The following is a 14,557-nucleotide window of genomic DNA, read 5'->3' as shown; positions in this document are numbered from 1 at the left end:
CGTTCCTGCTCCCAGCTGTTCCTATTCCCCTAATCAATCATTTAGTCTTCCCACACCTGTTCCCTATCTTTTTCCCTGATTAGAGTCCCTATTTCTCCCCTTGTTTTCCGTTTCTGCCCTGTCGGATCCTTGTCTATTGTTCACCGTGCTGTGTCTGTGAATCGCCCTGTCGTGTCGTGTTTCCCTCAGATGCTGCGTGGTGAGCAGGTGTCTGAGTCTGCTACGTTCAAGTGCCTTCCCGAGGCAACCTGCTGTTCATGATCGAGTCTCCAGTCTGTTCTCGTCATTACGAGTGGAATTATGCTTTATGATTGTAGATTTACTTTACTGGATTAAAGACTCTGTTTTCGCCAAGTCGCTTTTGGGTCCTCATTCACCTGCATAACAAAGATATAAAGGTCTGAGATATAAAGGTCTGAATAGGAAGATATAAAAGTCTAAATAGGAAGATATAAAGGTCTGAGATATAAAGGTCTGAATAGGAAGATATAAAGGTCTAAATAGGAAGATATAAAGGACTGAATAAGAAGATATAAAGGTCTGAATAGGAAGATATTAAGGTCTGAATAGGAAGATATAAAGGTCTGAGATATAAAGGTCTGAATAGGAAGATATAAAGGTCTGAGATATAAAGGTCTGAATAGGAAGATATAAAGGTCTAAATAGGAAGATATAAAGGTCTAAATAGGAAGATATAAAGGTCTGAATAGGAAGATATAAAGGTCTGAATAGGAAGATGTATAATTCAACTTTGATGCACTGACTCCTTACAGATATGCCCATTTATTGTGTTTTCTTCCTTAATAACTGTCTCAACCACAGTGAGCTTTCTGGAACAAAATGGCTGCTGGATACTTCCCCCTCTTAGAATATAAAAGCAGCTACAGTATATTGTATATGTCATCTCTTATAGCAATCATCCCCATTGACCTTAACTCTAGTGGAGTGTAGCCCTTACCAATGAGTGGAAAACAACTGAATCTGATGGGTATTTCACCCCATAAAGTCAATCCATGACTTATTCTACCATTATAACACCCATGGCTGTTACACTGAAGTCCATATACGACACTACATGATAGCACACACCTGAATATACGGTCCATCTCCAAGGCATTTCTAGTTGATCTGCTAACCATGTGTATGTGACCAATAACATCTGCTAACCATGTGTATGTGACCAATAACATCTGCTAACCATGTGTATGTGACCAATACAATTTTGATTTGATTTGTGTGTATCAAGAATGGTCCACCACCCAAAGGACATACAGCCAACCTGACACACCTGGGGGTGAAACTCAATATGAGGAAGGTGTTCTTAATATTTTGTACACCCAGTGTACATTTCACTACATGAATACTCCCTCTACCAATATGACCCCATAACCTCTTACCTGGGAAACTAGGACCCTACTGTTGGCCCCTGAGGAGTCTAGGACCCTGCTTTTGGCCCCTTGTGAGTCTAGGACTCTGCTGGTGGCCCCTGGGGAGTCTAGGACACTGCTATTGGCCCCTGGGGAGCGCAAAGAGGACCAGGAGGCTGGGGATGGCAGCCTGGATGCCTCTCTCCCCCCTGGGTCTACCCCCGTCCTGTGGATGGGTGGGGGGACCGCTGTGGCTGTGGCGGGGTGAAAGAACTCCACAGGGAGATGGAAGAGAGGAGAGGAGGAACCTCTACATCCGACACTGCCAACCTGGTCACTGTGATGGCCATCACCATCTGTTGACATACAGTTATTATCTATAGAAAGATATAAATGTTGCATGTAGAATGAGCATGGGTTATCTATCCATTTATCCATCCATCCAGTCATCCATCCAGCTGTATAACGCTAATGTTATGGTGAGAGGAAGGATAGGCATGTCATTGAATGTCGTTAATCAATGTCTTTGTGTATGCCTGCCCATCTGTCTTTTAGTTAATTAACATTGGGATGTCGGTGTAATCAACTGTGTGAATACGGAGAAAAACGTAATTTTCTCTCTCACACATCTGAGCATGAGAGATGGGAAGGAAAACCTTCTGAATGAAATGATCATTTCAATGTCATTGCAAAGTCATGTGATCATCACTAAACACAGTCAGTTAAATAAATACCAAGAGCATAAACCACAAGATGAAAATGTCAACTGGTAATGTATGCACACATATCCATCAGATTTCACAAGTTCTAATGAGATGGGAAGAAAAAGGAGAACAAGGTTACCTCTGTTGTGGTGGAGGAACTGGAGAGACTGGCTCTGGAACTGGGGCTGGGCACCCACCTCTAGCAGGAATCCTACCCCATCTTCAGGGCCTCTGCTGTGGGGTCGAGAACCTCCGTGCCCCCAACGCCCTCCACACCCAGCCTGAATCCCCCTCAATTCCTCAGAACTGTGGGAGTCACTGCTCCCTCTCTCCTCCTATAGAGAGAAAGAGATGGGGGGAGGGGGAGTATATCAGGATGACTTCAATTAACACTCACATATCATCTGTAAAGTTCCAGGTACTACTGCTAGCATTATTAGAAATCAATAAGCATCTGTTGCTATGGCTATAAGGGCTAGCCCTATCTCGAGTGAATGACCATGTAACATTCTATCTCCGGGCAGCTAACATCTATTAGCATTTGAAGTGTATTAACCAAATGAGGCTACCCCTGGTGTAGCATGTTAAAAGAGTTCAACTACCACACTAGCATATTAGCATTGAAATAGGCATAACTTAGAGCCAAAGGTGGTTGTACTTGAATGCTTGTTCTTGTTGTTAATATTTGGAAAGACTACCATTTTGTTAGCTGATAGCACCATTCATTAAGGGTTAGCCGGGCACACTAGCTAACTAGCCAACATCAGCAACAACAACAACAATAACAACAACAAAAGCGTTGTCTGTGGTAAAGCAAATGTCTAAAAGGAAATAGTGTTAATTGTGAAAAGAAATTACCAAATGAAATATTGATACCAATGAAATATAATTTTAATAAAAACCACCATGGGATATTTTTCCAATTTAGAGAATTTTATACATTTTAAAATGTCCTACTATTTGATACTTCATCTCTCTTCAGTCAATACATCTGTTGATTAGTAATATATTCTTCCAAACTAAAGTAATTGCAAGCTCCACAGTGCCTCGTTTTAGATTGGATATCAAATTAGTTTCAATAGAGAAAAGCAATAAGGTAAACCAGATGAAACAGCTTAGAGGAGACGGGATGATGACACACACACACACACACACACACACACACACACACACACACACACACACACACACACACACACACACACACACACACACACACACACACACACACACACACACACACACACACACACACACACACACACACACACACACACACACACACACACACACACACACACACACACACACACACACACATCACAATCATGCTCACACACACACGAACGCACACGCACGCATGCACACACACACATCACGGTCTTGCTTACATGCACGCACACACACACATACGCGCACACACACAGGCACACAGACACCAACAAACACAGACCCGTCGCCCTAGCCTGCCTACGGCACATGGTGAAACACACACGGGAGCATTGATTCGCTAATCAAGCAGTTAATGCAGTGGGATGCAGTGTGTGATAGAATGTGTTCATGTGTGTAAGCAGTTGAATTATGCAAAAACAAAAAGTATATAGTTTCTCAGTGTGTGCACATGTTTTGTGTCAATGAGAGTAAGTCTGTGCGTGTGCACGCCCCACCTTGCCGTCCCTGACCAGGAGCTGGTAGTCACTGTGGTCGTCCAGACTAAGATCATCAGGAAGGGCCAGTGATGATGACTTGTCAGACAACTGCTCTGACATCAGAGACGCCTGCTCCACCTCAGCCAATCGGATCTGCGATATAAACACACAGAATTCCAACAGAGCACACTATGTTATTCAATACACCCGATTTCGTATGTGAAAAGTGTGAGAAACATTTTCTTTTTGGTAAAAATATTATGATTAAATTTAAGCGCATTTAAAGTGACAAATAATGCATATACAGTGCACAATAACACTTTGCTATAAGCTGTCATAAAGACTCATACAGTTCAAATGTGTTGCCCTGTATCCAGTGACTGACTAAAGTTGTAACAGACTAAAGTTGTAACAGACTAAAGTTGTAACTGACTAAAGTTATAACTGACTAAAGTAGTAACTGACTAAAGTTATAACGGACTAAAGTTGTAACGGACTAAAGTAGTAACTGACTAAAGTTATAACGGACTAAAGTTGTAACTCCCACAGTGATGTAAGTAATTGACAGCCTGCTCTCTAGGTGGACTGTGTCAAAAAGTTGAGTGGCTGATTGGCTGACAGTCATGGAGGTGGTAGTGACAGGTTGGTATGGTAATATGGCAGTATGGGTTATATCTGGACCATTAGACCGACTCTGAGGAATCTCCCTGTCAGCTGGTCTGAGCCCATCAGTATAATGAAAAAGAGGGAGGGATGGGAGAAAGGGAGAGAGAGAGAAGTGAAGAGAGAGAAAATAAAAACAATGAAGAGAGGGTGACAGATGGAGAGAGTGAGAGAGAGATGGATGGACAGATGATGTCGGGTTAAGGTGAGACCTCTCACTACTGTTCTCTTTGTGTGTACTGCACTACATCTAGCATAGTATGTAAAGTATCCCCCCCCCCACACACTCCACACTGATAAACCATCAAACATTGACATCCCAGTCATCCCACCATCATTACTGACACGTGATGTGTTTCAGGCCCACAGTCATGAAAACCACATATTACTTATATTACTTACACATGTAGACTCAGCAAAAAAAGAAACATACATTTTCAGAACCCTGTCTTCAAAGATAATTCGTAAAAATCCAAATAACTTCACAGATCTTCATTGTAAAGGGTTTAAACACTGTTTCCCATGCTTGTTCAATGAACCATAAACAATGAATGAACATGCACCTGTGGAACGGTCGTTAATACACTAACTGCTTACAGATGGTAGGCACTTAAGGTCACAGTTATGATAACTTAGGACACTAAAGAGGCCTTTCTACTGACTCTGAAAAACACCAAAAGATAGATGCCCAGAGTCCCTGCTCATCTGCGTGAACATGCCTTAGGCATGCTGCAAGGAGGCATGAGGACTGCAGATGTGGCCAGGGCAAAAAGCTGCAATGTCCGTACTGTGAGACACCTAAGCACTACAGGGAGACAGGACGGACAGCGGATCCTCCTCGCAGTGGCAGACCACGTGTAACAACACCTGCACAGGATTGGTACATCCGAACATCACACCTGCGGGACAGGTACATGATGGCAACAACAACTGCCCGGGTTACACCAGGAAAATACAATCCCTTCATCAGTGCTCAGACTGTCCACAATAGGCAGAGAGAGGCTGGACTGAGGGCTTATAGGCCTTTTGTAAAGGCAGGTCTTCACCAGACATCACCCCCAGCAACAACGTCGCCTATGGGCACAAACCCACCGTTGCTGGACCAGGCAGGACTGGCAAAAAGTGCTCTTCACTGACGAGGCGCGGTTTTGTCTCACCAGGGGTGATGGTCGGATTCACATTTATCGTTGAAGGAATGAGCGTTACACCGAGGCCTGTACTCTGGAGCGGGATTGATTTGGAGGTGGAGGGTCCGTCATGGTCTGAGGCGGTGTGTCACAGCATCATCGGACTGAGCTTTTCTCATTGCAGGCAATCTCATCCTCCTGCAAGACATCCTCCTCCCTCATGTGGTACCCTTCCTGCAGGCTCATCCTGACATGACCCTCCAGCATGACAATGCCACCAGCCATACTGCTTGTTCTGTGTGTGATTTCGTGCAAGACAGGAATTTCAGTGTTCTGTCATGACCAAAGGAGAGCACGGATCTCAATCCCATTGAGCACGTCTGGGATCGGAGGGTGAGGGCTAGGGCCATTCCCCCCAGAAATGTCCGGAAACTTGCAGGTGCCTTGGTGGAAGAGCGGGGTAACATCAAGGACAGCAAGGATTGGCTAATCTGGTGCAGTCCATGAGAAGGAGCTGGTGGCCACACCAGATACTGACTGTTACTTTTGATTTTGACCCCCCCCCCTCCTTTGTTCAGGGACACATTATTCAATTTCTGTTAGTCACATGTATAATAATAATAATAATATAATAATAATAATAATAATAATAATATAATATAATAATAATATAATAATAATAATAATAATAATAATATAATAATAATAATATATAATAATAATAATAATAATAATAATAATAATATAATAATAATAATAATAATAATAATAATAATAATAATAATAATAATAATAATATAATAATAATAATAATATAATAATAATAATATAATAATAATATATATAATAATAATAATATAATAATAATAATAATAATAATAATATAATAATAATAATAATAATAATAATAATATAATAATAATAATAATAATAATAATAATAATAATAATAATAATAATAATAATAATAATAATAATATAATAATAATAATAATAATATAATAATAATAATAATAATAATATAATAATAATATAATAATAATAATAATAATAATATAATAATAATAATAATAATAATATAATAATAATAATATAATAATAATATAATAATAATAATAATATATAATAATAATAATAATAATATATAATAATAATAATAATAATAATATATAATAATAATAATATAATAATATATAATAATAATAATATAATATATATATAATAATAATAATAATAATAATAATATATAATAATAATAATATAATATATATATAATAATAATAATAATATAATAATAATAATAATAATATAATAATAATAATAATAAAATAATAATAATAATATAATAATAATAATAATAATAATATAATAATAATAATAATAATAATAATATAATAATAATAATAATAATAATATAATAATAATAATATAATAATAATATAATAATAATAATAATAATAATATATAATAATAATAATAATAATATATAATAATAATAATAATAATAATAATAATAATAATAATATATAATAATAATAATATAATATATATATAATAATAATAATAATAATAATAATAATAATAATAATAATAATAATAATAATAATAATAATAATAATATATAATAATAATAATATATAATAATAATAATAATAATATATAATAATAATAATAATAATAATATATAATAATAATAATAATAATAATATATAATAATATATAATAATAATAATAATAATAATAATATAATATATATATAATAATAATAATAATAATAATAATAATAATATATGCCATTTAGCAGACGCTTTTATCCAAAGCGACTTACAGTCATGTGTGCATACATTCTACGTATGGGTGGTCCCGGGGATCGAACCCACTACCCTGGCGTTACAAGCGCCATGCTCTACCAACTGAGCTACAGAAGGACCATAATAATAATGTCTGTGGAACTTGTTCAGTTCATGTCTCAGTTGTTGAATCTTGTTATGTTCATACAAATATTTACACATGTTAAGTTTACTGAAAATAAACGTAGTTGAAAGTGCGAGGACGTTTCTTACTTTGCTGAGTTTATATAGAAATGTATAGAAATGTACAGAATGAATAAAATACATGCATTCTCCAGTGTTCCCCATGGTAACTCCAGAAAGATCAAATGCAGCAGCGAATGTGCATCATCACATTATTCCCAAAGGTTACGTCTGGTAGCGATGCACACACACACACACACACACACACACACACACACACACACACACACACACACACACACACACACACACACACACACACACACACACACACACACACACACACACACACACACACACACACACACACACACACACACACACACACACACACACACACACACGCACACGCACACGCGCATACACACACACACACACACTTCATAATGCATATGAAGATAGCAGCACAATAACAATATGATGGATAGATAGGGAATGTGTGTGTGTGTGTGTGTGTGTGTGTGTGTGTGTGTGTGTGTGTGTGTGTGTGTGTGTGTGTGTGTGTGTGTGTGTGTGTGTGTGTGTGTGTGTGTGTGTGTGTGTGTGTGTGTGTGTGTGTGTGTGTGTGTGTGTGTGTGTGTGCATGCATGTCATCCGTATTTGAAAGTCAACTCAACATAGTCCTGAATTAAATTATTTTGTTGAGAGAATAGCAACAAGGTTAGAGGGAGGTTGAATGTGATTGGCCAACAACAGATATGTAGATGAGATGTTCTCATACTGAACCAACAGAACTGGATTCTCCAGGGAATGGTACATCCTTGACATGGGCATTTCTTTCTATTTGTGATTTAACAAACTACCATGCAGGTTACATTAACATAAAGAGATGACATACACACAAACAACACACACACACACACACACACAAATATACACACACAAAGTGCATCATACACACACACATTAAACGTTTGTATTTAAGTGTGTGTCATCATTCAGAAGAACATTCATGTAAGGTATGGAGGGAAAGCACTGTTTTCTCAGTCTGTTTGATTGACAGCTACCACTATAGCTTCCTTTGAGTTATACAGCAGGATGATTGACATGAGATGTTAATCCCATATCGATGTATTGTGTGTGTGTGTGTGATATGTGTACTGTAAGTGTGCGTGTGCATGTTTGTGAGCACCTGTGTGTGTTTATGCATTCATATTGTGTGTGTATGTGTGTGCATGTGTACCTCTTGCAGATTCACCTTGTAGTCCTTCCAGACAGGAGAAGAGGTAGAGGAGTAGTGATGGAAGACAGATCCAGAGAGGTTGTCAATCATCAGCATCTCTCCTTCAAATGAGTCCTTTATCAGCAGAGATACACTGTCCAACCACTGACTCTCCTGGAGACACACAGAGGATATATACATTAAACACTGTCCACTGACTCTCCTGGAGACACACAGAGGATATATACATTAAACACTGTCCACTGACTCTCCTGGAGACACACAGAGGATATATACATTAAACACTGTCCACTGACTCTCCTGGAGACACACAGAGGATATATACATTAAACACTGTCCACTGACTCTCCTGGAGACACACAGAGGATATATACATTAAACACTGTCCACTGACTCTCCTGGAGACACACAGAGGATATATACATTAAACACTGTCCACTGACTCTCCTGGAGACACACAGAGGATATATACATTAAACACTGTCCACTGACTCTCCTGGAGACACACAGAGGATATATACATTAAACACTGTCTCCTGGAGACACACAGAGGATATATACATTAAACACTGTCTCCTGGAGACACACAGAGGATATATACATTAAACACTGTCTCCTGGAGACACACAGAGGATATATACATTAAACACTGTCCACTGACTCTCCTGGAGACACACAGAGGATATATACATTAAACACTGTCCACTGACTTTCCTGGAGACACACAGAGGATATATACATTAAACACTGCCCACTGACTTTCCTGGAGACACACAGAGGATATACCCAGTACCAGTCAAAAGTTTGGACACACCTACTCATTCAAGGGTTTTTCTTTATTTTTACTATTTTCTACATTGTAGAATAATAGTGAAGACAACAAAACTATAAAATATAACATATGGAATCATGTAGTAACCCAAAAAGTGTTACAAAAAGTATATTTTATATTTGAGATTCTTCAATGTAGCCACCTTTTGCCTCGATGACAGCTTTGCAAACTCTTGGCATTCTCTCAACCAGCTTCACCTAGAATGCTTTTCCAACAGTCTTGAAGGAGTTCCCACATATACTGAGCACTTCTTGGATGCTTTTCCTTCACTCTGCAGTCCAACTCAGCCCAAACCATCTCAGTTGGGTTGAGGTCGGGTGATTGTGGAGGCCAGGTCATCTGATGCAGCACACTATCACTCTCCTTCTTGTCACGCCTTGGTCATTGTATCTTGTGTTTTTGTTATATGTTTGGGTAGGCCAGGGTGTGACATGGGTTTATATGTTGTATTTCGTATTGGGGTTTGTATTAATTGGGAGTGTGTATTATTAGGGTTGTGTCTAGTTAGGCTTGGCTGCCTGAGGCGATTCCTAATTGGAGTCAGCTGATTCTCGTTGTCTCGGATTGGGAACCGTATTTAGGTAGCCTGAGTGCGCGTTGTATTTCGTGGGTGATTGTACCTGTCTCTGTGTTAGTCACCAGATAGGCTGTAATTAGTTTCACTCGTTTGTTGTTTTTGTATTTTCAGTTATTTCATGTACCGTATTATCTTCATTAAAAGTCATGAGTAACCTACACGCTGCATTTCGGTCTGACTCTCTTCAAACAACAGACGAACAACGTTACACTTCTTGGACAAATAGCCCTTACACAGCCTGGAGGTGTGTTGGGTCATTGTCCTGTTGAAAAACAAATGATAGTCCCACTAAGCGCAAACCAGACGGGATGACGTATCGCTGCAGAATGCTGTGGTAGCCATGCTGGTTAAGAAAATTCTAATAAATCACTGACAGTGTCACCAACAAAGCACTCCCACACCATCACACCTCCTCCTCCATGCTTCATGGTGGAAACCACACATGCAGAGATCATCTGTTCACCTACTCTGCACCTCACAAAAGCAAGGCAGTTGGAACCAAACATTTGGACTCATCAGACCAAAAGGACAGATTTCCACTGGTCTAATGTCCATTGATCGTGGTTCTTGGCCCAAGCAAGTTTCTTCTTATTGGTATCTTTAGTAGTGGTATCTTTAGTAGTGGTATCTTTAGTAGTGGTATCTTTAGTAGTGGTATCTTTGATGCAATTTGACTATGAAATCCTGATTCATGGAGTCTCTTCTGAACAGTTTATGTTGAAATGTGTCTGTTATTAATTGAACTCTGTGAAGCATTTATTTGGCCTACAATTTCTTATGCAGTTAACTCTAATGAACTTATCCTCTGCAGTAGAGGTAACTCTGGGTCTTCCTTTTCTATGGCGGTCCTCATGAGAGCCAGTTCATCAAAGCGCTTGATGGTTTCTTCTACTGCACTTGAAGAAACTTTCAAAGTTTTTGACATTTTCCAGATTGACTGACCTTCATGTCTTAAAGTAATGATGGACTGTCGTTTCTCTTTGCTTATTTGAGCTGTTCTTGACATAATATAGACTTGGTCTTTTCACAAATAGGGCTATCTTCTCTACACCATCCTACCTTGTCACAGCTTGACACCCTGGGCCTCAACCCCACCCTGACTCCTCTTTCTATTCTGGTTAGAGCCAGTTTGCGCTGTTCTGTGAAGGGAGTAGTACACAGCGTTGTATGAGATCTTCAGTTTCTTGGCAATTTCTCACATGAAATAGCCTTCATTTCTCAGAACAAGAATAGATTGACGAGTTTCAATAGAAAGTTAATTGTTTCTGCCATTTTGAGCTTGTAATCAAACCAACAAATTCTGACGCTCCAGATACTCAACTAGTCTAAAGGAGGCCAGTTTTATTGCTTCTTTAATCAGAACAGCCATTTTCAGTTGTGCTAACAGATTGCAAAAGGGTTTTCTAATGATCAATTAGCCTTTTAAAATGACAGACTTGGATTAGCTAACACAACCAGTCATTGGAACACAGGAGTGATGGTTGCTGATAATGGGCCTCTGTACGCCTATGTAGATATTCCATAAAAAATCTGCAGTTTCCAGCTACAATAGTAATTTACAACAAAACATTAACAATGTCTACACTGAATTTCGGATCAATTTGATGTTATTTTAATGGACAAAAAATGTGCTTTTCTTTCAGAAACAAGGACATTTCTAAGTGACGCCAAACCTTTGAACGGTATTGTATATATTCTCATTGTCACGCCCTGGTCGAAGTATTTTGTGTTTTTCTTTATGTATTTGGTCAGGCCAGGGTGTGACATGGGTTTTTGTATGTGGTGTGTAACTTAGTGGGATTGTAGCTTAGTGGGGTGTTCTAGGAGAGTCTATGGCTGTCTGAAGTGGTTCTCAATCAGAGGCAGGTGTTTATCGTTGTCTCTGATTGGGAACCATATTTAGGCAGCCATATTCTTTGGTTGTATTGTGGGTGATTGTCCTGAGTGTCTTGATGTCCTTGTTCGATGTTAGTTGACACAAGTATAGGCTGTTTTCGGTTTTTGTTTATTTGTTTTGTAGTGCATGTATTGATTCGTGTTACGTTGTTTAAATAAACATGGATCGCAATCGACACGCTGCAGTTTGGTCCGACTCTCCTTCACCATATGAAAACCGTGACACTCATCCCATTCCATTCCATACTAGATTGTGTGTATTAGGTTTTGTTGTGGAATTGTTAATGTTATCTGTTAGATACTGCTGCACTGTCGGATCTAAAAGCATAATCATTTCACTACACTCACAACAACATCTGCTAACCATGTGTATGTGACCAATAACATTTGATTTGACAACACAACTGATTGGCTCAAATGCATTACGAAGGAAAGAAATTCCACAAATGAACTATTAACAAGGCACACCTGTTAATTGAAATGCATTCCAGGTGACTACCTCATGAAGCTGGTAGAGAGAATGCCAAGAGGGTGCAAAGCTGTCATCAAGGAAAAGGTTGGCTACTTTGAAAAATCTCAAATATAAAATATATTTTGATTTGTTATTATATTTATATTATTATTATTATATATTATATATTATTTGTTTAACACTACATGATTCCATATGTGTTATTTCATAGTTTTAATGTCTTCACTATTATTCTACAATGTAGAAAATAGTCAAAATAAAGAAACACGCTTGAATGAGTAGGTGTGTCCAAACGTTTGACTGGTACTGTGTACAACTCATTACAGGCCAACTCATACATTTACCTACAATACAGTGAGTATGCAACCGGAGATAGGAAGGATGGAAGTTTGATCCGCGGTCGAGGCATACTCCTTGGCACTCAGCATTAAGGAAATAGATTGGGAGTAAGTCCCTGAGACACGTAGATGAGCGTCCTATCCAGGGGGTGTACTTGTACATCAAGCTGCCTCATGCTACAGAAACAGGAGATAGGCTCCTGATGCTATGGGCCGTTCCTCACACGAGGTGCATACTGTACTTGTACATCAAGCTGCCTCATGCTACAGAAACAGGAGATAGGCTCCTGATGCTATGGGCCGTTCCTCACACAAGGTGCATACTGTACTTGGTACTTTTGTGAACGTCAGTAAGAAACATGAAGATCCATTCTATAATGAATTCTGACATCTGAAACAAATAAGAATACATTAACATTTTGACTAGGTTAACCAGACTAGGTTTACCAGACTAGGTTTACCAGACTAGGTTAACCAGACTAGGTTTAACCAGACTAGGTTAACCAGACTAGGTTTACCAGACTAGGTTTAACCAGACTAGGTTTAACCAGACTAGGTTTAACCAGACTAGGTTTAACCAGACTAGGTTTAACCAGACTAGGTTTAACCAGACTAGGTTTAACCAGACTAGGTTAACCAGACTAGGTTTAACCAGACTAGGTTAACCAGACTAGGTTTAACCAGACTAGGTTAACCAGACTAGGTTTAACCAGACTAGGTTTAACCAGACTAGGTTTAACCAGACTAGGTTAACCAGACTAGGTTTATCCAGACTAGGTTTACCAGACTAGGTTAACCAGACTAGGTTTACCAGACTAGGTTTACCAGACTAGGTTAACCAGACTAGGTTTAACCAGACTAGGTTTAACCAGACTAGGTTAACCAGACTAGGTTTACCAGACTAGGTTAACCAGACTAGGTTTAACCAGACTAGGTTTAACCAGACTAGGTTAACCAGACTAGGTTTAACCAGACTAGGTTTAACCAGACTAGGTTTACCAGACCAGGTTTAACCAGACTAGGTTTACCAGACTAGGTTTAACCCAGACTAGGTTTAACCAGACTAGGTTAACCAGACTAGGTTTAACCAGACTAGGTTTAACCAGGCTTAGGTTTAACCAGACTAGGTTTAACCAGACTAGGTTTACCAGACCAGGTTTAACCAGACTAGGTTTACCAGACAGGTTTAACCAGACTAGGTTTACCAGACTATGTTTACCAGACTAGGTTTAACCAGACTAGGTTTAACCAGACTAGGTTTAACCAGACTAGGTTTACCAGACTAGGTTTAACCAGACTAGGTTAACCAGACTAGGTTTAACCAGACTAGGTTTAACCAGACTAGGTTTAACCAGACTAGGTTTAACCAGACCAGGTTTAACCAGACTAGGTTTACCAGACTAGGTTTACCAGACTAGGTTTAACCAGACTAGGTTTACCAGACTAGGTTTACCAGACTAGGTTTAACCAGTTTTACCAGACTAGGTTTACCAGACTAGGTTTACCAGACTAGGTTTAACAGACTAGGTTTAACCAGACTAGGTTTACCAGACTAGGTTTACCAGACTAGGTTTACCAGACTAGGTTTAACCAGACTAGGTTTACCAGACTAGGTTTACCAGACTAGGTTTAACCAGACTAGGTTTACCAGACTAGGTTTAACCAGACTAGGTTTACCAGACTAGGTTTAACCAGACTAGGTTTACCAGACTAGGTT

At 38.8% G+C, this 14,557-nt stretch overlaps 1 protein-coding gene across 1 annotated transcript in view; it reads right to left on the bottom strand.

Moving 5' to 3' along the window:
• Positions 1 to 14,557, bottom strand: part of LOC124016985 (voltage-dependent T-type calcium channel subunit alpha-1I-like) — a gene marked incomplete at its 5' end in the record, with an annotated part of 69,464 nt that overhangs the window by 1,489 nt on the left and 53,418 nt on the right. The window contains 4 exons of the mRNA XM_046332315.1: positions 1,398 to 1,723; positions 2,211 to 2,406; positions 3,739 to 3,873; positions 8,726 to 8,878. Coding sequence (XP_046188271.1) covers positions 1,398 to 1,723; positions 2,211 to 2,406; positions 3,739 to 3,873; positions 8,726 to 8,878 — 810 coding nt within the window. The remainder of the gene's footprint in view (positions 1 to 1,397; positions 1,724 to 2,210; positions 2,407 to 3,738; positions 3,874 to 8,725; positions 8,879 to 14,557) is intronic.

The sequence above is a fragment of the Oncorhynchus gorbuscha genome, unplaced genomic scaffold, assembly GCF_021184085.1.
Source record: "Oncorhynchus gorbuscha isolate QuinsamMale2020 ecotype Even-year unplaced genomic scaffold, OgorEven_v1.0 Un_scaffold_1387, whole genome shotgun sequence".
Classification (NCBI taxonomy): domain Eukaryota; kingdom Metazoa; phylum Chordata; class Actinopteri; order Salmoniformes; family Salmonidae; genus Oncorhynchus; species Oncorhynchus gorbuscha.
The sequence above is the reverse complement of the archived record's forward strand: the minus strand, read 5'-3'. Positions and strand labels throughout refer to the sequence as shown.